Below are 27,552 nucleotides of genomic sequence, written 5' to 3'. Positions count from 1 at the left end.
AGATTTTTTTTAAAAAGTGCTTGAATCATAGTAAGTGCCTAACAAGTATAACAAGTATGCCTAACAAGACGAGAATGATAACAGCTCAAAGAGCAGCTAACCAGGAAGCAAAAGGAAGAGATCACAGCAAGATGAATTTCATAAGGACAAGTGAAGGCACAAGGCTCAACCTGGGCCTGCTAGCAAATGTATCACCATCACATCGCAATCATCATCAAAGATGGTTCACTGAGCACCTCCCTAAGGCAGCAAAGGCTAGCAAAGATTCTGAGAGACGGCGACGGTCCATCAGGCCCAGGATGTGCCCTCCAAAAACTCCGCCACGAGGGGAAGGTAAAAGAAAGAACAATGAATACTTTAAAGATCTGATTTCCACCGTTCCATTTGTGTGGCCCCTCCTGCCTCTGACACTGGTGGACCAGGAGTGCCCAGAGGACCTGTCGGGACCGAGTTTAGGGGCGCGGGAGCATTGGAGCAGGAATCAGGATTGCAACAGTTTGGGTAAGCAAAGGCATCAGACAGTTGGGAAGGTAGCAACAGAATCACACAGACAGTGTAGAAAACTACCACCTGAACTCTAGTTTCATACCCTGTGAGTGCTCTCATCCCTCTGCTCTACTCTCTCTTCTCTCACCCTTCCCCTCTCACCTCTTTCCTCTCTCTCACCCCTTTCCTCTCTTCTCCTCTCACGTGACAAAAACTGGAAATACACTGCTAGACTGACGCCATTCAAAAAATGCACAACTTTCCACGCCTAAATGGTGAGAGTGCATAGGTCTTTCAGTCACACTCCCACTCTTACCTTCACTAGTTCCAGATGAATGCGGGGAACAGGCAGCCTTGGATGGAAAAGCTGGGGATGCTCCTAAGCTCTGATGCTCTCCACCCTAAATTTGCAAAACCAGAATTAATTTGCAAACAGTTTGGGGGCAAAGCAAAAAATGTCAAAATGAATGAAAAACTCATGTTTCTCGGAAATCTCGATGGGAAAATGAGGAAAAGTACAATATTCCCGGCACTCCAGGGACCCCTATATTTCAACCGCTGAGAAAGCATCGATTTGAGGGGTGCTTTGGGCTGGGAGCTAGTCTACGGTACTTTTCATCACCACGCAGAGTTTGTACATTCAAAGTACGCGTCGACCCGACATCTCAAATATTTGAACATATACAAGAGGAGAAAAAAGACTCCATTAAAACTTCTACGGAAACTGGAGGTCATCTTGTATGAGCCACAGCAGATCGGGATGGACCAAAGTGTTTAGATAATCAAACTGTCGAGCGCCAAAAACAGGTCACCTATTTCCTTTACAAGCTGCCCAGTACAAGCTTCTGATGCTGTCATTGCCAAATGTTAGCTGACTGCCCTTAAGCTCCTTCAGGAAAGAGTTCATCAAACAATCAATCAACTGCAGTTTTTACTGACCACTTTCTGTGTGCACAGCACTGCACTAAACGCTTGGGAGAGTACAGTATAACAGACGCATTCCCTGCAGTACTCTCCCTGGTGCTTACTACAGTGCTCTGCATTCAGTGAACAATCAATAAATACCATGGATTGCTTGGCTGACTTCAGTCCAGATTTGCTTAGGGAGGGGGAGAAGAGACGTCGGCTTGAGTGTCACAGTAACAGAAGGGGAATGTCCCGCAGCGAGGCTGAAGCCACGGTCTCCACATGATATCGGACGAGGAGAAGTGCTGGGGAATAGGGGTGATGGTCCTCCCGTGGGCCTCCACAACTCGTTCCACTCTCTCCAGCACCACGCCGAACAGCGGCTCGGTGTCGGGGGAGAGCGGGGGAGAGCGGGTTGGCTTCCAACGGGTCCCCGGAGAGGTCAAACAGCAGGGACTGGTCGAGGTGGGTCACATGGGCCCCAAAACACGGACAGATCCCTCCCCCATAGCAGGCTCCGCCTCCCTCGGGGTGGAGGCGTCACGTAGTGGACTTTCCAGACAGCACCGCCTGGAAGGGTAGGAGAGAGCTCTGTTAGGGAAGTCAGTTTGGGACAAGGAGATTTAATGGCTTTCTCAGAAGGAAAATTCATACTGAAGCAGGATTCTCTAAAAGTCCTTGTCTCCCAGACGAATAACCCACCAAAATCAGACACTCTCCATATGGGAAAAGTGGAATCCATTTCTGAGCAAAACTTTCCAATGATCTAGTTTCCTCTAAGGTTGTGGCAAAGGTTTAGCCATTCGTTAAATGGCAGCTTTTGACCAGAAGACTTCAAGTTTTGTCAAGCTGAAAACACGTTCAAGTTCAGAACTGGTTCCCGTGCACTGACACAGAATTTTCATTATCTTAACTCTCATTATTTCTTCCTCCCCATTCTAGAGTGGCAGCTACTGTACTCTACTTACTGCACACAGTAAGTGCTCAGTAAATACCGTTGCCTGATTGATTCTTGGCTCTTTCTGATTCCTGTCTCTTGCCAGTTGTATTTCTCCCTCCCACCACCATAATTTATTCTAATCTCCTCCTACTCCCTTAGCAGAAAACTGAATCATTTGACAATAAGTTTATTCAGTACTGGATTCTACTTTGCCTGTTTGTAGCTATCTCTCTTTTGGGGGTTCTCCAAAGGAATACTTAGAAGATCAGGACTATCAATAAAGCCTTGAGTAAAGCCACTTGGTCTCTTGTCCTCCTCTTTCAGCTGTCACTCGGTGGTTTTTTGTTTTGTTTTTTATAGCATTTGTTAAGTGCTCACTATGTGCCGGTCACTGTACTAAGAGCTGGGGCAGACACAAGCTAATCAGGTTGGACGCATGGGGCTCACCACCTTGCCCAAGGTCACACAACAGACAAGTGGCAGAGAAGGGAGTAAAACTCAGGTCCTGACTCAATTCCAGCATTATCCATTCGATTCTAAGGCAATCAATTATAAAAACCAAGTTGAGTCTATAACAGGTGGAGAAGATTTATACTCACTGCTCTTTTGATGCCATCGAACAGCATGCAAGTGTTTCCCACAATAGTGGAACGGGAACTCGTGTGGAGAATGTTCAACTGCTCCTTTCAGCAAAGGCACCAGATCCTGGCCATCAATCACCCTGAATCAGGGGAGAGAGAGGAAGTCAGAGGGGAGGCACAATGCTAATTTTATACTCTATATGCCAAAACTCAGACACTAAATTATGACATCAGCATGCCCAGGAGCGGGAAAGTCAGAGGGGAGACAATACAAATTTACATGATATCCATAACCAAAATCAGACACTAAATTAAGCCCAGGAAGGTCACATTCCAATCAACCCATCGTATTTATTGAGTGCTTACTATGTGCACAGCAGTGTACTAATCGCTTGGGAGAGTACAAAAGAACAAAAAATCATACTTGTGGCATTTATTATGTCCCAGGCACTGTATTAAGTGCTGGGGTGAATGCAAGCAAATTGGGTTGGACACAGTACCTGTCCCAGGTGGGTCTCAAAGTCTTAATCCTCACTGTACAGATGAGGTAACTGAGGCCCAGAGAAGTGAAATAGCTTGCCCAAGGTTACACAGCAGATGTGTGGCACAGCTGGAATTAAAACGATGTCTTCTGACTCCCAGGCCGGCGCTCTACCTACTACACAATGCTGCTTCTCTGACAAGAGTTGGTAGACGTTTAACACTCGTGAATCAAGTTAAAACGGTCTCTGCCCATCTAACAAATTTTTCCGCTCCAAATATTCATTTATTTTTCATTACATACTCATGCACATTTACGTGCAAGTCTATAAACAAGCAGCAGCGTGGCTTAGGGGAAAGAGCACGGGCTTGGGAATCAGAGGTTGTGGGTTCTAATCCCAACTCCACCACTTATCAGCTGTGTGGCTTTGGGCAAGTCATTTATCTGTGCCTCAATGATCTCATCTGTAAAATGGGGATTAAGACTGTGGGCCCCATGTGGGACAACCTGATAACGCTGTATCTACTCTGGTGCTTGGCACATAGTAAGTCTTAACAAATACTATCATTATTTTTATTATAAATGATCTATTATATTTGTCATTTGCAGTGGGCGGTGTTTGTTTTGCTCTGGTCTCCTTAGCTCCTCTTTATGAAGTCTCTTCTCATAAAAATCAACTCCTTTTTGGATGGCCCGGGCGCCTTGCTCAACTAAACACCGATCAGTTCCCAGTTTTGAGCTGGGACGAAGCACTGTCCGAAGCTTTCTTTTATTATACCCAGAAAATGTTTCCTCCGTCATTCTCAATTTCTCATTGCAATTTCCGACTATTTTCTCCATACAGCCACTTGTCTCAGTATGCTGTGGTTGTTCATTTTCCTCACATATCCTATCCAGCACCGTTGTGTTGATGTGAGCCTCTGCTTCGGTGCTAGGACACTGAACCTGTTCCAGGACATCATTTCTGACCCTGACTTGCCCTCCAAGGTTGTTTTCGATCCCTAAGTGATGCTCAAGGGACAGCACCAGGAGCCAGATGTGTCTGAGGGCCATTTCAACCGACCGGTGGTATAAACTAAGCACTAACTTTGTGAAAAGCACTGTCCTAAACAATTGGGAAGAGTACAGTTCAGTAGGTAGACAATCCCTGCCTTTGAGAAGTTTACAGTCTAGACTATAACTTCAGTGTGGACAAGGAACATGTCTATCAACTCTGCTATATTGTACTCTCCGAAGCGCTTAGTACAGTGCTCTGCACAGCACACTCAATAAATATGACTGATTGATTGCCCTCTAATGGGAGAGTTGAGCTTGCAGGGTCATGGAGGAGGTTGGACAGTTCAAAAATTCTGAAGATCTTTCATTTGGACACACTTCCATCAGCCCCTGCTAATGTCGTAACAGCTCTTGTGGCCTAGCTTGTCTAAATTTTCTATTTCCTGGCCTATTGTCGTCTGTTGGTCAGTGTCCTGCCTAGGTACCATAACTTTATGGAAGCATTTAGCTCTCTGTGTGGCCCATATGTGTTTCTGGTTGTATGGCTGGCCCATATGTGCTTTTCTTTGTTTTTTTAAATGGCATTTGTTTAGCGTTTACTATGGACCAGACCCTGGACTAAAGGCTGAGGTAGACAGAAGCTAATCAGGTGACCAGTGAGACCTTAAATAAGACTGGTGAGGCAACCAGGGGCTACTCACCTTTTCATTCCTACATTCAGTCGTATTTATTGTGCTCTTACTGTGTGCAGAACACAGTTCTGAGCACTTGGGAAAGTATAATATAACAATAAACAGACACATTCCCTGCCCAACCTTTATTGCTACCTCTCCAGTAGGACTACAACCAACGTACTGGGCTGCCTATCACTCCTCTTTATTGAGGATTAACTCTGTGCACAGCAAGGTACTAAGCACTTAGGAAAGCAGAACAAGGGTTAATAGATATGTTCTCTGCCCCTTAGGAGCTTACAGTCTAGCAGGGGAGACAGACATTGAAAGAAATTACAGGTAGGGGAATAAATACAGTTTAAAGATATGTGCATATGTGCATAGGGGATGCGGGAGTGTTTAAGAGGGTAAAATGGGAGAGAAGTGAAAGATAAAGCAAAAATGGCTTCCTGGAGGAGATCTAATTTTAGAAAAATGTAATTTTAGCAGTGATCTGTTTGGTGGGAAGGAGAAAGGGAGGTCTTGAGCAAGAGGTTATCAACAAGAAACGACCTAGTGGCTAGAACCGGGGCCTGGAAGTCAAAATGGACCTGGGTCCTAGTCCCAGCTCTGCCGCTTGTTCACTATGGGACCTTGGGCGAGTCATGTCACTTCCCTAGGCCTCAGTGACCTCATCTGAAAAATGGGGATTAAGAAAGGGAGCCCCAGGTGGGACAAGGACTGTGTCCAACCTGATTAGCTTGTATCTAGCCCAGTGCCTAGCATATAGTAAGTCCTTAAATATGAGAGAGACAGACAGACAGACACAAGAGCAAGACAGAGTGAGTAGGTTGGCATTACTAAAGCCTGAAGCTGGGTTGTAGCAGGAAAGAAGTGAGAACAAGTAGAGGGGAGAACACTGAATGGGTCATTAAAGATAATAATCAGGAAGTCTGGCTCCATACAGAGAGGACGCTGATCTCGCCTAAGGTCTCAGACTTTGGTCCTGCAACAGAGTATCTTTAAGTACCCCTCTAAGCAAACACAACCGTGCCCTTGACTGCTGTACATGTGATTGGATTGGGAGATGCTCTCTTCCATTCAGCAACAGTGTGGCCTGAAGGGGAGAGCACAGGGCTGGGAGTCAGAGGATCTGGGTTCAAACCCTGCCTCCACCACTCGCCCGCTATGTGACCTTGGGCAAGTCGCTTCACTTCTCTAGGCCCAAGTTCCCCACCTGTAAAATGGGGATTCAATCATTCTCCCTCCCGGTTCGACTGGGAGTCCCTCAAAGCACAGGGGCTGTGTCTTAGTTGATCGACTTGTATTTCCCCATCATTGTGTGTTCTTAACAAATACCCTGATTACTATTATTGTTAATAACGGAAAAGGTTGGGAGCCTTTGAGGTTTAATAATAATAATAATAATGTTGGTATTTGTTAAGCGCTTACTAGGTGCCGAGCACTGTTCTAAGCGCTGGGGGAGATACAGGGTAAACAGGTTGTCCCGCGTGGGGCTCACACACTTTTAATCCCTATTTTACAGATGAGGGAACTGAGGCACAGAGAAGTTAAGTGACTTGCCCACCGTCACACAGCTGACAAGTGGCAGAGCCGGGAGTCGAACTCATGACCTCTGACTCCGAAGCCCAGGCTCTTTCCACTGAGCCAGGCTGCTTCCCAGGTTTATGGAGTACAGAGACTTGCCTAACCCAAGACAGTGTTGAAATGACATGTGAAGATTGGGGAGGGAAGTGGGTGGGGAGGAAATGGTGGTTATGATAGTCAGTCATTCAACTGTACTTATTGAGCACTTGCTGTATGCAGAGCACTGTACTGAGCTCTTAGGAGAAGACTTTAGAACAATATGGCAGACACATTCCCAGCTCACGGTGAGCTTATTTCTTATTAAATGCCAAATGAGTAAAGTCATTGTATTAGTTAGCCTAAAACCCAACAGAGCTTTCTTCTTCTCAGGGGACAACCATTGTAAAAGTCTCCTACTAGCCTGTAAGGTCCTTCTGGGCAGAGAATGAGCGCAGGGCTGGGAGTCAGTGGACGTGGGTTCTAATTCCGGTTATACTACTTGACCTCAGGCAGGTTGCTTCATTTCTCTTTGCCTCTTTGATTCAATACCTGTTCCCCATCCTACTGAGCCACTTGTCAGCTGTGTGACTGTGGGCAAGTCACTTAACTTCTCTGTGCCTCAGTTACCTCATCTGTAAAATGGGGATGAAGACTGAGTCTTACGTGGGACAACCTCATTACCCTGTATCTACCCCAGCGCTTAGAACAGTGCTCTGCACAGAGTAAGTGCTTAACAAATACCAACATTATTATTATTATTACTGAGACTCTGAGCCCCATGAAGGGGACCTGATCATCTTGTGGTTACCCCAGTGCTTAGCACATAGTAAGTGCTTAAATACCACAATCATTATAGTGAGGACTGGGTGAAAGACTGGGATTGTGTTTACCAACCATACTCGCTCAAACACTTAGCATAGTGCTCAGTAAATGCTACTCACTGATTTTGTGTGGCTAACGGAGCAATTCATCACCACTAATCAATAAAATTATGGCATTTGCCCAGTCCTTACTCTACACAGAACAATAGAGGGTTTAATAGAGTTAAGTAGAAACGATCCCTACCTCAGGAGGATCGTGGTATTTACTGCATCTTGGATCTGTGACCTTTGGACATTTGATATTCACCACACCCTCAATCTCAGCACTTACATATTTTTTAATCAGATGTGTGTATATATATATATATATATATATATATGTATATATGATTCTATTTATCTATTTTGATGGTATTGATGCCTGACTGTTTTGTTTTGTTTTGCTGTCTGCGAGCCAGTTGTTAGGCAGGGATTGTCTCTATCTGTTGCCCAATTGTACATTCCAAGCACTTAGTACAGTGCTCTGCACACAGTAAGGGCTCAATAAATACGACTGAATGAATGAATATTATAATTTATATTCACATCTGTCCCCTTCTAGACCGTAAGTTCGTTGTGGGTAAGGGAATGTGTCTGCCAACTCTGTTTTATTGTACTCCCTCAAGTGCTTAGTAAAGTGCTCTTCACGTAGTAAGTGATCAATAATTAATTAGAGAAGCAGTGTGGCTCAGTGCAAAAGAGCCTGGGCTTCGGAGTCAGAGGTCATGAGTTCGACTCCCGGCTCTGCCACTTGTCAGCTCTGTGACTGTGGGCAAGTCACTTAACTTCTCTGTGCCTCAGTTACCTCATCTGTAAAATGGGGATTAACTGTGAGCCTCACGTGGGACAACCTGATTACCCTGTATCTACCCCAGCGCTTAGAACAGTGCTCTGCACATAGTAAGCGCTTAACAAATACCAACATTATTAATAATCATGGTCTTTGTTAAGCTCTTACTATGTGCCAAGCACAGTTCTAAACACTGAGGTAGATACAAAGTAATTAGGTTGGGCACAGTCCCTGACCCACAGGGGGCTCACAGTCTTAATGCCCATTGTACAGATGAGGCAACTGAGGCACAGAGAAGTGAAGTGACTTGCCCAAGGTCACACAGCAGACATGCGGCAGATCTGCTTCCTAAATACCGATTGATTAGCTGAACAACTTATGTGTGAAGAGCACTGTACTGAGCTCTTTGGTGAGTACAATAGAATTAGTAGGGATTATCCAGGCCCTCAAGGAATTGATAATCAAGTTGGGGGGTGGGAGGAGGAGAATAAATTCCAGGTAGGAGGCAGTACTAGAGTGAGGAAACAGCATGGCCTAGTGGAAGGAGCCTGGGAGTCAGAGGACCTGGCTTCTAATCCCAGCTCTGCCACTTGGCATTTGTGGGACCTCGGGTAAGACATTTAAATCCTCCGGGCCTCCCTTTCCTCATCTGAAAAATGGGAATTCTACACCTGTGCTCCCTCCTACTTAGATTGTGAGCTCCTTGTGGAACAGGGACTGTATCTGACCTGAGTGCCTTGTATGCATCCCAGGGCTTAGAACAGCGCTTGGCATATAGTATGAGCTTAATAAAATCATAATCATTAAGATAGGCCTGTAAATCCTACAGCGGTGTAAGTATCCAAGTCTTTTGGTGCTGCTGTGGGAATACAGGATGGAGAATGAGAAATTTCTACTGTAACAACAATTCAGGCACATGTCCCGCTTGGAGTTTTGGGCATAGAGTATTCACTCCACCCTCAAACCCACAACATGAACCTACATATCTTTACATTTCTATTATCATTTATTTGTATTAGTGTCCATCTCCCTGTCTAGACTGTAAAGCTCGTTGTGGGCAGGGGACGTGTTGGCTAACTCTTGTGTTGCATTCTCCCAAGCGCTTAGTACAGTGCTCCGCACATAGCAAACAATAAATACCACTGATGATAGTCACTGGAGTCTTGCTCACTCCATACGGATGAGATTCCCTGCTTTCTTTTCTTAGGCCGGGTAGGAGTGTGACATTCAGACCCAGCAATCCAATCTCACTGTCGGCAGTTCTGTCTTTGAACAGAACAACCCTATTAAATGCCAAGCGCAGGGAGAAGTAAACAGATGACAACACAACCCCTGTCTTAACAGGGCTCAGGGCTAAGTGTTAGGAACAATAGGTTCTTTTGACCAGCTGACTCTTTGCCCATCTGACCGGTGAGGAAACAGAGGCACAGAGAGGTTCAAGTCATCGTCTAAGATCACACAGCATGTACACCTTTGGTGATCATCTGCACCTTTTTAAAAAGCTCACACTTTTACAAACCCACACATGCCCAGATCCAGGAGGGGAAACTAAGGCATATGTATCCTGTGGCCAAAATGTGGCTGAGTTACTTAACTTTAGGTAATCATTGACAGCTTTTGAAAAAACAAATCCTTGACATTCTCCCTCGGAGGTTTCATCATCATAAACACAGTCAACCTTTCCAAAATAAATGGCCCACACAATCCATAATCACATCAAATCCTGCAACTTGCTGACTATTGGCTTTCCAGATTCATCCTGTCCCACTCCGATGGAAAACACAGGGTATAAAATCCGTTTGGAACAAAATTGCCCTCCTCACTAACACTGCTGATGAGGCTTGAAGAAAGGAAGAAACACCACAGCTATTCACGCGGGAACAAACTCGTTCCCGGATGGTTTGTTCTACCTGTCGCGGGGCAGGGTTCCTCCGCCCAAGGAGGCCACGGTGGGCAAAATATTCACAAGGCTCGTGGGTTCGTCTATGACCCCGCCAACGGGCAGCACGCCCGGCCACCAGAAAATCCCGGCATGCAGATCCCGCCTTCCCAGCCTCCCGTTCCTTTGCCTCCTGCAGGTTGACAACAGCAGAAACCACAGTGAGCCTGTAAGACTCTCAAGCTGTTGACAGCATCATTCTTTACTAGGCTGCACAAGCCTAGGGATAAATCAAGTCCTTAGTGTGGTGCTCTGCACACTGTCAGTGCTTAATAAATATCACTGATAAAAATCAATAAATGATAATTGAACATCTGTGTGCGGCCTAGTGAAAAGAGTGAGAGACTAGCTTCCAAATCAGTTCCACCGCTTTGCTACTGGATGACAATGGGCAAGGCACTTAATCTCCCTGGGTAGGTGCAGAAGAAACAAAAAATGTTTAATTTAGTTGCAACCTGCTTCATCTTCATACGAGATCACATCCTCCAATCAATCAGTGGTATTTACTGCGAGATTCCTAGGTGCAGAGCCTGAGGCCCAGGCCCATGCTCTTTCCCCTAGGCTACACTGCTTTAAACGCCCCGTCTCCTGATTGCCTACCGCTTTAAGAAATCCTGCTGGTCTCACCTTTATATCTTCCATTCCAGCCTCCAAGCTGAGGGACCCCCTCCCTAGCCTCCAAGTGTCCTCCGTGGTCTGAGGTAAAGTAAGTCAGAGTCCTATTTGTCAAGTCTTCCTCTTCAATGGTGGCAAGAATTTCTCCTGCAATGAAAGAGAAAGGTGGTGAAAAATACCGTAGGAACTAATGGACCCTACTGTCTCTGGATTCGACAAATGAAAACACGAAATTGGTGGTGTGGGAAGGACAGTATCGCTGTCGGGCTACTGAGGATTTTTTGTTTTTAATGGTATTTTTGAAGTGCTTAGTATGTGCCAGGCTTAAATACTACGATTATTATTATGCATTGGGGTAGATACAAGCTAATCAGGTTGAACACAGTCCCTGTCCCACATGGGGCTCAGACTCTTCATCGCCTTTTTACAGATGAGGTAACTGAGACCCATAGAAGTGAAGTGACTTGCCTAAGGAGTCAGAACTAGAACCCAGGTCCTTCTAACTCCCAGGCCCGCGCTCCATCCACTAGGCTGTGCTGCTTACCATAGTAATCATCATATTTGTCAAGTACTTATGGTGTGCAGGACACTGTACTGAGTGCTGGGAGAGAATACACAGCTGGGAATTAGACAGGGTCCCTGTCCCTCAAAGGGACATGTCAACCTCACTCAGTGCTCAAGTTCTGACAGTCATTGTGAGCCCCCTAAGGGACAGGGACTATGTCTAATACCGACCTATGTTTTCTCTCCCACTGCTTAGTTCAGTGCTCTGCACACAGTAAGTGCTTAGTAAATACTACTCCTTCTTCCAGGACAACCAGGAAGCAGCATGGCCTAGTGGAAAGAGCAGGGGCCTGGGAGGCAGAGGACCTGGGTTCTAATCCTGGCTCTGCTGCTTGCTTTCTGTGTGACCTTGGGTGAGTCATCTAACTTCTCTGAGCTCAGAGAACTGAAAACTGAGGATTATATCATATTCCAGCATTTAGTACAGTGCCTGGCACAAAGTTAAAGCTTAACAAATATCACAGTTATTATTACTCCCTCCTCCTCAGACTGTGAGCCCCATGTGGGACAGGCCCTGTGTCCAACCTGATAAACTTTTATCTACCCAGTACTTAGAACTGGTGCTTGACACCTAAGTGATTCATGTCTCATGTGGTCATAATGTTTCCAACCTGTAGCAACTTCATGGACACATCTCTCCCCAAATAATTGATTAATAACCATTCAAAAAAAACACACCGGACCAACAGGCTTAAGTATTAGGGAGTATGAAATTGATGGAAAAAGATATATATGTTGGGCTGCCTTTCTAGGTTCAGCTAAGTCCGAGGGATGATCCAGCCATAAATTCACCAACCTATCAGCCAATCCACCTCCTCAACACTGTCTCCATAGGCTCCGTGTTTGCTCTTTCCCCGAAACCTCTCGGGGGTGACCAGTGGAATGTGGACATGCAGCAAAGAAACAAAGAGGAGGAATGGCCCCTTCCTGTTTCTAAAAGAATCAAATCATCTCTTTAAGACAAGCAGCCTCCCTTGGACCCCCATCGAAAGGCATGATTAACTTCCCGCTTCTATTCTTTTGCTTGCCAGGAGACGGGAATATTGTCAACCAATCAATGGAGTTTAAGCGCTTCCTTTGTGCAGAGCACTGAACTAAGCTCCTGGGAAACTACAAAATAATAGAGTTGGTAGGCATGCTCCCTACCCACAAGGACCTTACAAGAACCGTGTCTGACCTGATTATCTTGCATCTTCCCCAGTATTTAGCAGAGCGTGTGGCACATAGTAAACATTGTCTGTTTACTTGTTTTGATGTCTCCCTGCTTCTAGACTTTGAGCCCGTTGTGGGCAGGGATTGTCTCTCTTTGTTGCTGAATTGTACTTTCCAAGGGCTTAACACAGTGCTCTGCACACAGTATGTGCTCAATAAATTTGACTGAAAGAATGAATGAATGGACAAATACCACAATTTTCCACTTGAAACTCTGGTATAGGGTGACCCAAGTGCCCAGTGACGTAAAACTGCGACAGCCAGGGCACCGGCTCCAGAGTGGGTATTCTGTTGAGTCTGCAACCTAGAAAAACCCATTACGCTCAACAACCTCGTATTTAGTGGGCCACTCGGATCACTCCTCTGTAATCAGAAAACCGGATTGAGGCACGGTGACCACGGTGTTGAGAGCCTCCAGAGAAGGGTAGGGCACATCACGCAGCCCAGCAAGAGGCCTGGTCAGCTTTATGGTTTTCCAGACTAACCGAGTCCTTTCCTCAGGTGTGCGCTCGAATATGGATAACAGCGAGAGAAGCGGGCAGTCTGAAGGCAGCTAAAAGGCGAGCTACTCGCTCACCATTTGTTAACGGCTTTGCGCCAGAGGTCAAGAAACCTCAGCTCTGCCACAAGGCACCATGTGCACAAGGCACCAGGTCGCATGGCAAATGCCAAAGCCGTACTTGGAATCTGTGTAAATATTAGCGGACAATCTCTTAGCCAGGTGAAAGGCCTGAATCAAAGCCTCAAGCTCAGCTGCCTGAGCACTACAAGAGGAAGGGAAAGATCTGGCCCATAAAACAATCATCATTGACCACCGCAGCTCCATTATGGCATTTGCCCTGGTCCATAAAAGATGAGCCATTACTGAGCAAATCCATCCACATCTGCCATCTCCAAAGAAGTATCCCGGATATCAGAGTGGGCCACCACATGAATAGGGGTGATATAACCATTAATGACCCACAGGTCCTGAATGAAATGGTAAGTTGGGGGGTTCCCTGGCTTACCTACTTGGCAACACTGGAGTATTGCAGGGAGAACTGCACTCAACAAGGATTTTGTTTTCCAAGAACTAATTGGGTCCAACCCTGCACGGCCCTCGGGTGACACAGGATAGTGACGGACACAGGGAGGAAATTTCTGGACCAGGGAATTGATCTTAACCGGTTCACTTGCCCGGAGGAAACCCACGTCTGTCGGGCCAGAGGTCCAAAGGCTTGGAGGTGAAGTAACCAAACGGGGTCATCAGTTTCCACGAGGATTTCAGCAACTACCAACAGGGAGCTTTGGCTCCTTGGGCTCAGCAGGTCCGGGCTACCAAGGAGACTCCCAATAGTTAGTCATTCCCTCCTCCTCCTCACATTTAAGCGTGGCTTGAAGTTTTACAATGGGGCTAGAAGGGCGGTATCCCCCTGGAGGGTGGAAAGGGAGCCATAAACTGGCAAGTGAGGTGGATATAAAGAAAGGCCGAGGGCTGGGAGTCCCGAGGTTTTATGACTGCGGAGGCCTGACCACAATTTAGGACTATCAAGGGACGCTCAGCATCTGCCTTCTCAGGCGCGTTCGCATTAATTTTAGTAAGGGGCTTTTTATCTTGGGTTTTCACGGGCGCCAGCAATCTCTCAGGCCATTTTGCTTAACAATACCAATTAACACCTCTCATCGGGTCTTAAGTAGATCAGCATTTCAAGCCTCCAGGGCCGTAGGATCAAAAGTACCCCCTTCTGGCCAAAAATGGAGACCCTGCCGATCAGTTAAAATTGTCCAAGAGTCAGGGCACCATCTCAATTGCTTTTTCGTCATTACTTTTTCTTTTTTTAACGGATGATGACTTTGATCTTCGTTGATTTTGAGACTTGGAGCGTGGCTCAGTAAAAAGAGCCCGGGCTTGGGAGTCAGAGGTCATGGGTTCGAATCCAGACTCCGCCACTTGGCAGCTGTGTGACTATGGGCAAGTCGCTTAACTTCTCTGTGCCTCAGTTACCTCATCTGTAAAATGGGCATTAACTGTGACCCTCACGTTAGACAACCCGATGACCCTATATCTACCCCAGCGCTTAGAACAGTGCTCTGCACATAGCAATCGCTTAACAAATACCAACATTATTATTATTATCCCAGGATTGGAGAATTTAAGCAGCATGGTTTGGCAAGAACCCGGGCTTGGGAGTCAGAGGTCTTGGGTTCTAATCCCGTCTCCGCCACTTATCAGGTGTGTGACTTTGGGCAAGTCACTTCACTTCTCTGGGTCTCACTTACCTCATCTGTAAAATGGGGGTGAAGACTGTGACCCCCCACGTGGACAACCTAATTACCTTGTATGTCCCCTGCGCTTAGAACAGTAAAGGCTTAACAAATACCAAAATTACTAAATTATTAAACGGACGAGACCCCACCCTTCCCTGTACCAGGAAGCCCTTTTCTCTCTGGGCCTCACTTACCTCATCTGTAAAAATGGGGGTGAAGACTGTGACCCCCACGTGGACAACCTAATTACCTTGTATGTCCCCTGCGCTTAGAACAGTGCTTGGCACATAGTAAGGGCTTAACAAATACCAAAATTATTATTAAATTATTAAACGGACGAGACCCTACCCTTCCCTGTACCAGGAAGCCCCTTTCCTTCAACCAGGAAAGACCCTCTGGGACTTCTCCCTTCTCCAAACCTGGAGAAGTCCCCTCTCTGTGAAAGAAAGAGAGAATCCTACCCGCTTAACCCGCGGGCTATCCAAATTAGGCTGGAGAGATCTCAAAGAAGGGGTGTCTGGACCCTAAATGCGGCCTTTACTTACATTTTTCCTTTGAGCGCGCTTGGGCACCTGGTTCCCAGAGATTTGGAAACGCTTTGAGAAGCAGCGTGGCTCAGTGGAAAGAGCACGGGCTTTGGAGTCAGGGCTCATGAGTTCGAATCCCAGCTCTGCCACTTGTCGGCTGTGTGACTGTGGGCAAGTCACTTAACTTCTCTGTGCCTCAGTTCCCTCATCTGTAAAATGGGGATGAAGACTGTGAGCCCCACGTGGGACAACCTGATTCCCCTATGTCTACCCCAGCGCTTAGAACAGTGCTCGGCACATAGTAAGCGCTTAACAAATACCAACAAATACAAATACCAACATTATAGATTCTGTGCAGTCCTGAGCACGAGGTCCCTTCGTGGTTGCCAAAACTCTCACGGATTTTTGCCAGAGAAACGACTCTGATCTTGCCTTCGCCTGAGAGGGTTTTGTGACCTCGGGGTAGACATGCACAGTCTCAAGTCAGCGAGCCCTGAGAGCAGGAAAGGGTGGAAAGGGGCTGCCACTTGTTCACCCCACGGGGTGAACAGCCAAATCCCATCCAATCCCCTTGCATTGCCTGTCCTCCACCCTCCAATTCAGAACCAGTCCTTAGGGGTGGTCCCTATAAGGTAATGTAATTGACACATCGTTACCGAACTCAACTGATTGATCTACCACGGGAAGGTGATTAAATGGAGACAGGATGTCTACTACAATATTGGAAGGAGACAGAACAGAGACAGGACCGTCAATTACCTAGTGCAATAGGGGAAGGAGACAGAGACAGGATGGAAAATCGTCCAGTACAATAGTAAGCCGGTTAAATGTCATTTAAAAAAAAGCCAATTATCTGTAGAAGGGAAAATGGACCCTTCTCAGGGTCGATCAGTTTAGTGGAATGACTGATTTATAAATAAGTCCCTTGTCAAAGGCACTGACCAAACAGGTTGGCCTTCCACTCACTGACCAGGGTGCAAGCTCAGAAATATAACATATGACAACAACGGGGTCTCCTTTTTCTGACAAAAATATGACCTGCAGATCCCTCTAGACTGGAAGCTCGCTGTGGACAGGGAACGTGACCATTCATTCAATAGTATTTATTGAGCGCTTACTATGTGCAGAGCACTGTACTAAGCGCTTGGGATGAACAAGTCGGCAACAGAGACGGTCCCTGCCGTTTGACGGGCTTACGGTCTAATCGGGGGAGACGGACGGACGAGAACGATGGCAATAAACAGAGTCAAGGGGAAGAACATCTCGTAAAAACCGATGGCGACTAAATAGAATCGAGGCGATGTACAATTCATTAACAAAATAAATAGGGTAACGAAAATATATACAGTCGAGCGGACGAGTACGGTGCCGTGGGGATGGGAAGGGAGAGGTGGAGGAGCAGAGGGAAAAGGGGAAAATGAGGCTTTAGCTGCGGAGAGGTAAAGGGGGGATGGCAGAGGGAGTAGAGGGAGAAGAGGAGCTCAGTCTGGGAACGCCTCTCGGAGGAGGTGAGTTTTAAGTAGGGTTTTGAAGAGGGAAAGAGAATCAGTTTGGCGGAGGTGAGGAGGGAGGGCGTTCCGGGACCGCGGGAGGACGTGACCCGGGGGTCGACGGCGGGACGGGCGAGACCGAGGGACGGTGAGGAGGTGGGCGGCGGAGGAGCGGAGCGTGCAGGGTGGGTGGTAGAAAGAGAGAAGGGAGGAGAGGTAGGAAGGGGCAAGGTGATGGAGATCCCTTGAAGCCTAGAGTGAGGAGTTTTTGTTTGGAGCGGAGGTCGATAGGCAACCGCTGGAGTTGTTTAAGAAGGGGAGTGACAGGCCCAGATCGTCTCTGCGGGAAGATGAGCCGGGCGGCGAAGTGAAGAATAGACCGGAGCGGGGCGAGAGAGGAGGAAGGGAGGTCGGAGAGAAGGCCGACACGGTAGTCTAGCCGGGATATAACGAGAGCCCGTAATAGTAAGGTAGCCGTTTGGGTGGAGAGGAAAGGGCGGATCTTGGCGATATTGTAGAGGTGAAACCGGCAGGTCTTGGTAACGGATAGGATGTGTGGGGATGTGTGGGGTGAACGAGAGGGACGAGTCAAGGATGACACCGAGATTGCGGGCCTGCGGGACGGGAAGGATGGTCGTGCCATCCACGGTGACGGAGAAGTCTGGGAGCGGACCGGGCTTGGGAGGGAAGATGAGGAGCTCAGTCTTGCTCATGTTGAGTTTTAGGTGGCGGGCAGACATCCAGGTGGAGACGTCCCGGAGGCGGGAGGAGATGCGAGCCCGAAGGGAGGGGGAGAGGACAGGGGCGGAGATGTAGATCTGCGTGTCATCTGCGTAGAGATGGTAGTCAAAGCCGTGAGAGCGAATGAGTTCACCGAGGGAGTGAGTGTAAATGGAGAACAGAAGAGGGCCAAGAACTGACCCTTGAGGAACTCCAACAGTTAAAGGATGGGAGGGGGAGGAGGCTCCAGAGAAGGAGACCGAGAATGACCGGCCAGAGAGGTAAGAGGAGAACCAGGAGAGGTCGGAGTCCAAGAAGCCAAGGTGAGATAAGGTATGGAGGAGGAGGGGATGGTCGACAGTGTCGAAGGCAGCAGTGAGGTCAAGGAGGATCAGAATGGAGTAGGAGCCATTGGATTTGGCAAGAAGGAGGTCACGGGTGACCTTAGTGAGAGCAGTCTCGGTAGAGTGGAGGGGACGGAAGCCAGATTGGAGGGGGTCCAGGAGAGAATGGGAGTTAAGGAATTCTAAGCATCGATTGTAGATGACTTGTTTTAGGATTTTGGAAAGGAAGGGTAGTAGGGAGATAGGGCGATAACTGGAGGGGGAAGTGGGGTCAAGAGTGGGTTTTTTTAGGATGGGGGAGACGTGGGCATGTTTGAAGGCAGAGGAGAAGGAGCCCTTGGAGATTGAGTGGTTAAAAATAGAAGTTAAGGAAGGTAGGAGGGCAGGGGCGATGGTTTTAAGAAGGTGAGAGGGAATGCACCCCAAGGGCTTAGTAAAGCGCTCCTGCACATGGAAAGCGCGCAATACATACCACTGACTATTCTTGGGACAGGGACATGAATCCTGTGTCTGTGGCTTTTGATCTAGATGACGCGGCCTTCAACCTCTCCAAGTCTAACACACCATTGTGGATCAAATAAACCTTTCTGTTTACTGGGAGTGGGGAGGTTGGTTTCCTCCTCTCCCGGATCATAGGGTGAACATCAGGACCCTCTTTCATTCTAATCAGACCGTGGGGAAGCAAAACTCATCCTCCCTCTGGGAAACACTACTGCACTAATGCAATATGGAACATGTTTCCACTTGCCGATAAGTCTCAAGGCGTAGCCTGGCTGTTGCAATAATATCTTGGCAAAGGTGGTTTCGTTGATGGGGAGCCCCCCTGACCCCATTGCTCTGCATTCCGTTGGAATTTTTAAAATGTCTCATAAGAAAAAAAGTCTATTTGTAACTTTGAAATCTTGGCAGTAGCAAGCCTGCTCAAATAAGATTATAATCAAAGGTTTGAACTTTACGATTACAGGCATCCTTTTCCCCTATAATTTTGTGTTGATATATAAAAATCCATTTTCTTCTATGTTATTTGAAAAAGAAATAGTTTTCATCGCAGGAGTTGAATGTTAACTCTACTAACAAGTGCAAAAACACATTGCCAGAACATTTTGGAAGCAAGAAAGGACTTTTTATTTATAAATTAAACTCAGTCAGAACATGTATTTTTAGCAAGCAGTGGAAAGAGTGGCTGAGAAATGTGTCTTTTGCTGGGTTGTTTTTTTTTGTCTTTTTTTTCATCAGGAAGAATATCATCAACTCTACAAACCTTATTTTGCCTCATTTTGATTGAATAAGATGTTTTGAAAAGGTATCTGAGTGCTCTATCTAGTGAACGAGTTCTGCAGGAAAAGCTTTTTATGATTCTAATTCCATAGATCATTTTATTATAATCATAATAATACTTGGATTAAGCTTTTTGCTTTTAAATGATACTGCTATTTGGAAGTCCTAAACATCTCGGTACTAAAACTTCTTTTCAGTTCCACAGATTATCTAGCTTCGCTTTGTTTTGTAAAGGGTTCAGGATGCTGAAAATACCAAGAGAATTGTGAAGTCATGATCCTGGCAATACAGCAGCCCAGGCAATCCTGAATTAAAAAAAAAATGCACTCTATTTGTTCATGTAACAAAAAAAAAGATCTGTAAAACCAAAGTTTTCACATATAAATTAGAATATGAATTTTGATGGCTTAAATATATCAGAAGAGAAAGGAGGGAGAGGTCCACAAGAGCCTTCCATAGATGGCAATGAGTGAAATACAATGGAATTTCTATAATTTGCCCCCTAACCAAAGACTTTCTTAAAATGTAGTATTTTGAAGATGTGATGGACTATTCAGTATTTTTTAGTTCTTTTAAAAAAATGCTCCTTTCTTTTTTAGAACAAGGAGAAAATAATCTTGAAATGATCAAAATTAGCCTTTTGTAATACTCAGTTGCATAACCTCAGAAATATCAGTCATACTTAAAATTCTAGTGTAGTCTCTAAATTTATTCAAATCTATTTAATTTTAATACTCATTCCTAAAGGCCAATTTCTTGGTTAAACATTTCAGAATAATTAAAGTCCTGTTATTTTAATACTTTGTTAAAGTTCAACCACAAATAATTTAAAAATACACATTTCTATACAGCTTCTTTTGTTGTCTGCCGCAGTAGAAGGGTTTTGAGTGCTGATCAAAAAAATCTGGGGCTGTTGAAGATTTGTTTATTCCTATGATGTGTTTCATTCAGTTCTCCAAAATTTTTCTAAATGGCGATTTAATGAAAAACTATCCAATACCCATATCCATATTCTTATTACAATAAGAATGCATGTTTTGATAATGATGGGAAATGATTCCTTGCTAAGATATTAATAATGATTTTTACCTATTAAATAGAAGACGCTTAACCCTTGCACTTGAGAGAAAGGTTTGCATTGTCAGATGGCCGCATACCGTCAAATATCATCTGGATCTTATTTTAGGAACAAAAATGAATTTGAGGACTTTTGGAAAAGATTAGTGGAAGAGCTAGTCTGTCATGTGTTTACTTGAGGAAATACTGTCTTTGTTCATATTAGCCAGATGTTCATTCCAAATCTGCCAAGACCACAGGTAAATCCTAATATTTTACAACGGAATCATCGACTCCTTTGGCACGGGACTGTATCAATTTAATTTTGGAATTCTCTTGCCCTTTCGTCTGTCTCAACCCTTGGTCTTTACAGCTGCAAAAATAAAAAACGATAATAAATCAAGTGAGAGCAAAATTTTACCAACGATTTTTGATTCGGTTTGAAGTTATGCTGCAAAACACACATTATGCAGCATTCTTGGACTGGAATTGGCAAGCGGGTTGTAATTTTCACAAGTTTAAACTAATTTCCCCCTGGCCGGAGGATGAAGCAAGATGTGTATATTGGGAAAAGGGGATGGGGCAAACACACATCCCCTCTTCTTTATTTTAGAGATGCAGCGAAATAGGAACCTCGAGACAGTTAAGAGGCCGGAAAGGCAGATTGGCAAATTGCTTTCAGAGGATGATGATGATAGTACTAAGTGCTTAGTAGAGTGCTTTGCACATATTAAGCGCTCAATAAATACTACTGAATGAATAGCATTTGTTAAACACCTACTGGAGAAGCAGCGTGGCTCAGTGGAAAGAGCCCGGGCTTGGGAGGCAGAGCTCATGGGTTCTAATCCTGCCACCGCCAGTCACTTCATTTCTCTGGGCCTCATCTGGAAAATGGGGATTGAGTCTGTGAGCCCCATGTGGGACAACCTGATTACCTTGTACACCGCCTCCCCAGCACGTAGAACAGTGCTTGGCACCTAGTAAGTGCTTAACAAATGCCATCATCATTATTACTATGTGCCAAGCACTGTTCTCAGCACTGAGCACTGTTGTAACTGCTGAGCACTGTTCCAAGATCTTCTCTCGAATTTACAAAGCAAGTTGGCGGCAGAAGTGTCTTGCATTTAATCAAATGCAAGGAGACTTTCTATCAGGGGTTTGTTGAAGGGACCTCCACCCCCCCCAATGGATAATCATAATAATAATAATAATAATAATGGTGTTTGTTAAGTGCTTAACTATGTGCCAGGCACTGTATTCCTGTATCACTGTATTATCACATTGCCTAATTATTGAGCTCGCACTGTGTGCAGAGCATATTAGTACATAGTTATTATTCTATTTATTTTATTAGTGATGTGTCTGTCAGCGCTTAGAACAGTGCTTGGCATATAATAAGTGCTTAACAAATACCATAATCATCATCATCATCTATAATTCTATTTTGAGGGTATTGATGCCTGTCTACTTGTTTGGTTTTGTTGTCTGTCTCCCCCCTTCTAGACTGTGAGCCTTTTTTGGGCAGGGATTGTCTCTGTTGCCGAATTGTACTTTCCAAGCGCTTAGTACAGTGTTCTGCACACAGTAAGCGCTCGATAAATACGACTGCATGAATGAATGAATGAACTAAGCGCCTGGAAGCATCCAATATAGCAGAGCCGGCAGATACGTTCCCTTGCCCACAACGGGCTTAAAACTGCAATGGTCCATGAATTGCAAAGGTTTCAAGGGCAGGGAATGGGTTGGGTGTTCTAGGGTCCTCTCCCAAGTGCCTAGTACAGTGCTTTGCACACAGTAAGCGCTCAATAAATAAGATTACTATTATTGATAATAATACAATAATAATAAAATGATAATAATAATAACTCTCGTGGGGGGGGGGTGGAAAGAGCAGGCAAAAACGTGTTTAACGTTGCAGGCCGGGGATGCATCTACCAACTCCCTTATATCCTGCTCTCCCGAGTGCTCAGTACAGTGAGAAGCAGCATGGCTTAGTGGAAAGAGCCCAGGCTTGGGAGTCAGAGGTCGTGGGTTCTAATCCCAGCTCCGCCACTTTGCTGTGTGACCTGGGGCAAGTCACTGTAAGCCCGTCAAACGGCAGGGACTGTCTCTATCTGTTGCCGACTTGTTCATCCCAAGCGCTTAGTACAGTGCCCTGCATATAGTAAGCAAGCGCTCAATAAATACTATTGAATGAACTTCACTTCTCTGTGCCTCAGTTACCTCATCTGCAAAAATGGGGGTTAAAAAATGTGAGACCCTCGTGGGACAATCTGATTATCCTGTATCTACCCCAGTGCTTAGATTTGAAAATGTGAGCCCCATGTGGGACAATCTGATTATTCTGTATCTGCCCAAACGCTTAGAACAGTACTCTGCACATAGTAAGCGCTTAATAAATACCAACATTATTATTATTGAGAAGCAGCATGGCTCAGTGGAAAGAGCCCAGGCTTGGGAATTAGAGGTCATGGGTTCGAATCCCAGCTCCGCCACTTGTCAGCTGTGTGACTGTGGGCAAGTCACTTCACTTCTCTGTGCCTCAGTTACCTCATCTGTAAAATGGGGATTAAGACTGTGAGCCTCACAACCTGATTATCCTGTATACCCCAGCACTTAGAACAATGCTCTGCACATAGTAAGCATTTAACAAATACCAATATTATTATTATTATTATTACAGTGCTCTGCACACAGCAATTGCTCAATAAATGCAATCGATCGATTGATTTGGGTTCCTCAGGCGACGGTTTGAGGTGATGTGATGGCCGTTCTGATGTTAATTTTTTAATTTTTCCTAAACATGCTGCATATCACTGGGCCCAACTTCTCGCTAGGACAGGGCTTGGCAATGCTGCGGCCCGCCGCGAGATGGCGCTGGCGAGGCCGGCCTCCAGCCCCGGGTCATGGGACCCGAGCCACGTGAGCGGCATAAAACCACCGCGCACGTGAGCGGCAAAACGACGCCATCGCGCGTGCGCCGCTCGTCAATCCTCGTGCGCCACTTTTGCGCGGGCCGCTCGGGTGTCACGCGATCGCGGAGCTGCTTGCTGATTGGCTACTGTCCTACGTGCGCCTAGCTCTGATTGGCCGCCCTGCCCCAGCGGGGGGTTGCTCCCCACCAATAAAGCCGGCAGGGCGGCGCCGGCAGGGGGCGCTGCGGTTTCTCGGCCCCTGCAGGGGTGAACAGGCTGCTTCCCTACCGCTTTGTTCCCGTGGCTCAGTGGAAAGAGCCCGGGCTTGGGAGTCAGAGGTCATGGGTTCGAATCCCGCCTCCGCCACTTGCCCGGTGTGTGACCTTGGGCAAGTCACTTCACTTCCTCTGGGCCTCAGTGACCTCAGCTGGAAAATGGGGATAATAATAATGTTGGTATTTAAGTCCTTACTATGTGTAGAATAGTTTAGAATACTGTTCTAAACCCTGGGGTAGATACCGGGTCATCCGGTTGTCCCACGTGGGGCTCGCAGTCTTCATCCCCATTTTCCAGATGAGGTCACTGAGGCACAGAGAAGTGAAGTGACTTGCCCACAGTCACACAGCTGACAAGCGGTAATCAGGTTGTCCCACGTGAGGCTCACAGTTAATCCCCATTTTAAAGATGAGGTAACTGAGGCCCAGAGAAGTTAAGTGATTTGCCCAAAGTCACCCAGCTGGCAAGTGGCAGAGCCGGGAGTCGAACCCATGACCTCTGACTCCAAAGCCCAGGCTCTTTCCACTGAGCACCTTGGGCATATCACTGAACCTCATCTGGAAAATGGGCATGAAGACTGTGAGCCCCACTTGGGACAACCTGATCACTTTGTATCTATTCCAGCGCTTAGAACAGTGCTTGGCACAGAGTATGCACTTAACAAATGCCATCATTATTATTTTTGAAGCAGCGTGGCTCAGTGGAAAGAGCGCGTGCTTGGGCGTCAGAGGGGATGGGTTTGAATCCCGGCCCTGCCACTTGTCAGTTGTGTGACTGTGGGCAAGTCACTTTACTTCTCTGGGCCTCAGTTCCCTCATCTGGAAAATGGGGATTAAGACTGTGAGCCCCACGTGGGACCACCTGATGATCCTGTATCGACCCCAGCACTTAGAACAGTGCTCTGCACATAGTAAGCGCTTAACAAATACCAACATTATTATTATTATGTTCTCTGACTCCCAAGCCCGGGCTCTTTCCACTGAGCCACGCTGCCAATCGTGATAGGATAACTGAATGAATGACCACTAAGGACTGAATTTTTATTACCCAAATTTATTTGTTAATGAGATGTACATCACCTTGATTCTATTTATTGCTATTGTTTTAATGAGATGTCCATCCCCTTGATCCTATTTATTGCTATTGCTTTGGTCTGTCTCCCCCGATTAGACTGTAAGCCCATAAGTGGGCAGGGACTGTCTCTCTCTGTTGCCAATTTGTCCATTCCAAGCGTTTAGTACAGTGCTCTGCACATAGTAAGCGCTCAGTGGAAAGAGCCCGGGCTTGGGAGTCAGAGGTCATGGGTTCAAATCCCTCATCTGCCACTTGTCACTGTGTGGCTGTGAGCAAGTCACTTCACTTCTCTGGGCCTCAGTGACCTCATCTGTAAAATGGGGAAAATGATAATAATAATGATGGTATTTATTAAGCACTTACTATGTGCCGAGCACTGTTCTAAGCGCTGGAGTGGATACAAGGTAATCAGGTTGTCCCAGGTGGGGCTCACAGTTTTAATCCCCATTTACAGATGAGGTAATTGAGGCACAGAGAAGTTAAGCGACTTGCCCAAGGTCACACAGCAGACAAGTGGCAGAGTGGGGATTCGAACCCATGTCCTCTGACTCCCAAGCTCGTGCTCTTTCCACTCAGCCACGCTGCTTCCATGAATGAAGACTGTGAGCCTCACGTGGGACCACCTGATGACCCTGTATGTCCCCCAGCGCTTAGAACAGTGCTCTGCACATAGTAAGTGCTTAACAAATACCAACATTATTATGATGATTCATTTCTCTGGGCCTCAGTTCCCTCATCTGTAAAATGGGGATGAAGACTGTGAGCCTCAGGAGGGACAACGTGAGGACCCTGTATCTCTCCCAGCGCTTAGAACAGTGCTCTGCACATAGTAAGCGCTTAACAAATACCAACATTTTTATTATTTGCTATTGTCTTAATGAGATGTTCATCCCCTTGAGTGTAGAGAAGCAGCGTGGCTCCGTGGAAAGAGCCCGGACTTTGGAGTCAGAGATTATGGGTTCGAATTCTGGCTCTGCCACTTGTCAGCTGTGTGACTGTGGGCAAGTCACTTCACTTCTTGGTGCCTCAGTTACCTCCTCTGTAAAATGGGTATTAAGACTGTGAGCCCCACGTGGGACAACCTGATTCCCCTGTGTCTCCCCCAGTGCTTAGAACAGTGCTCTGCACATAGTAAGTGCTTAACCAATACCAACATTATTATTATTATTATTTATTGCTCTTATTTGTCCATTCCAAGGGCTGAGTACAGTGCTCTGCACATAGTAAGTGCTTAACCAATACCAACATTATTATTATTTATTGCTCTTATTTGTCCATTCCAAGGGCTGAGTACAGTGCTCTGCACATAATAAGTGCTTAACCAATACCAACATTATTATTATTATTATTTATTGCTCTTATTTGTCCATTCCAAGGGCTGAGTACAGTGCTCTGCACATAGTAAGTGCTTAACCAATACCAACATTATTATTATTATTATTTATTGCTCTTATTTGTCCATTCCAAGGGCTGAGTACAGTGCTCTGCACATGGTAAGTGCTTAACCAATACCAACATTATTATTATTATTTATTGCTCCTATTTGTCCATTCCAAGGGCTGAGTACAGTGCTCTGCACATAGTAAGCGCTCAATAAATACTGTTGAATGAATAGTAAATGCGATTGAATGAATGAATGACTGAAGGCGTGAGTGACTGAATGAATGCCGCCGTCGGAATGAATGAATGACAGGGAGGGAGCCGAGGAGGGAGCCGAGGAGGGAGAGGCGGCGTCCTGGAGCGCCCCCTGCGGGCGGCGGGGCGGGTCGACAGGGGCGGGCGGAACGCAGGGCGCGTGCGCGGGGAGGCGGCGGCGGGGCATGCGCGGCTGCGCGCGCCGCTCCCCCAACATGGCGGCGGCGGTGGCGGCGTGAGGGCGGGAGGGCGGACGGACGGGCGCCGCACGGACCGACGGCCAACACCTCCGCCCGGAGGCCTCCGTGAGTGCCGGGCCGCGGGCCCCCGGGGGGGACGGACGCGGGGCGGGCGCGGGACGCGGCGGGGGGCCCGACTTTGCCCTCTTTGTGGCGCTCCCGCGCTCAGCCCGCAGCGCCGCCTGGCGGACACCGCCGGCATCGCTAGGCGCCTTGAACCCGCCGCGCCGCCTGGCGGACACCGCCGGCATCGCTAGGCGCTCCCGCGCTGAACCCGCCGCGCCGCCTGGCGGACCCCGCCGGCATCGCCTCGGCGCGCCCTTTGAACCGCCAGCGCCGCCTGGCGGACACCGCCGGCATCGCCTCGGCGCTCCCTCCTGCCATTTCTCAAGCGCTTAGTCCGTGCCTAGCACTGCTGGGGTCCATACAGGGTCATAATAGTCATAATGTTGGTATTTGTTAAGCGCTTACCAGGTGCAGAGCACTGTTCTACGCGCTGGGGGAGATAGAGGATCATCAGGTTGTCCCACGTGGGGCGCCCAGCCTTCACCCCCATTTTACAGATGAGGGAACTGAGGCTCAGATAAATGAATAATAATAATGTTGGTATTTAAGGGCTTACTCTGTGCAAAGCACTGCTTTAAACGCTGGAATAGATACAAAGTGATCAGGTTGTCCCACGTGGGGCTCACAGTCTTCATCCCCATTTTCCAGATGAGGCCACTGAGGCCCAGAGAAGTGAACAATAATAATGTTGGTATTTGTTAAGCGCTTCCTATGTGCAGAGCACTGTTCTAAGCGCTGGGGGAGATACAGGGTCATCAGGTTGTCCCACGCGGGGCTCACAGTCTTCATCCCCATTTTCCAGATGAGGGAACTGAGGCCCAGAGAAATGAATAATAATGTTGGTATTTGTTAAGCGCTTGCTATGTGCAGAGCACTGTTCTAAGCGCTGGGGTAGATACACGGTCATCAGGTGGTCCAATGTGAGGCTCACAGTTAATCCCCATTTACAGATGAGGTAACTGAGGCACAGAGAAGTGACGTGACTTGCCCACAGTCACACAGCTGACAAAGGCAGAGCTGGGATTCGAACCCATGACTTCTGACTCCCAAGCCCGGGCTCTTTCCACTGAACCACGCT

The 27,552-nt window shown here is 46.8% G+C and overlaps 2 protein-coding genes across 2 annotated transcripts in view; one reads left to right on the top strand and one right to left on the bottom strand.

Annotated features, from left to right (window-relative positions):
* Positions 1–1,558: 1,558 nt before the first annotated feature.
* On the bottom strand, positions 1,559–26,659 carry LOC120638845 (arylsulfatase D-like). The gene is given in 11 exon segments (XM_039914170.1): positions 1,559–1,790; positions 1,792–1,927; positions 1,929–1,962; positions 2,932–3,053; positions 10,188–10,302; positions 10,305–10,349; positions 10,844–10,978; positions 12,192–12,328; positions 13,288–13,371; positions 13,473–13,576; positions 26,321–26,659. Coding segments are annotated over 11 exon segments (1,455 nt in total). The 3' UTR covers positions 1,559–1,586.
* SCML2 (Scm polycomb group protein like 2) overlaps positions 26,375–27,552 on the top strand; it is an 85,766-nt gene continuing 84,588 nt past the window's right edge. The window contains 1 exon segment of the mRNA XM_039914178.1: positions 26,375–26,474. The gene's annotated coding sequence lies outside the window, so the exon portion shown is untranslated.

The sequence above is a fragment of the Ornithorhynchus anatinus genome, chromosome 15 (assembly GCF_004115215.2).
Source record: "Ornithorhynchus anatinus isolate Pmale09 chromosome 15, mOrnAna1.pri.v4, whole genome shotgun sequence".
NCBI classification, from domain to species: domain Eukaryota; kingdom Metazoa; phylum Chordata; class Mammalia; order Monotremata; family Ornithorhynchidae; genus Ornithorhynchus; species Ornithorhynchus anatinus.
This window is presented reverse-complemented; position numbering and strand designations above follow the sequence as displayed.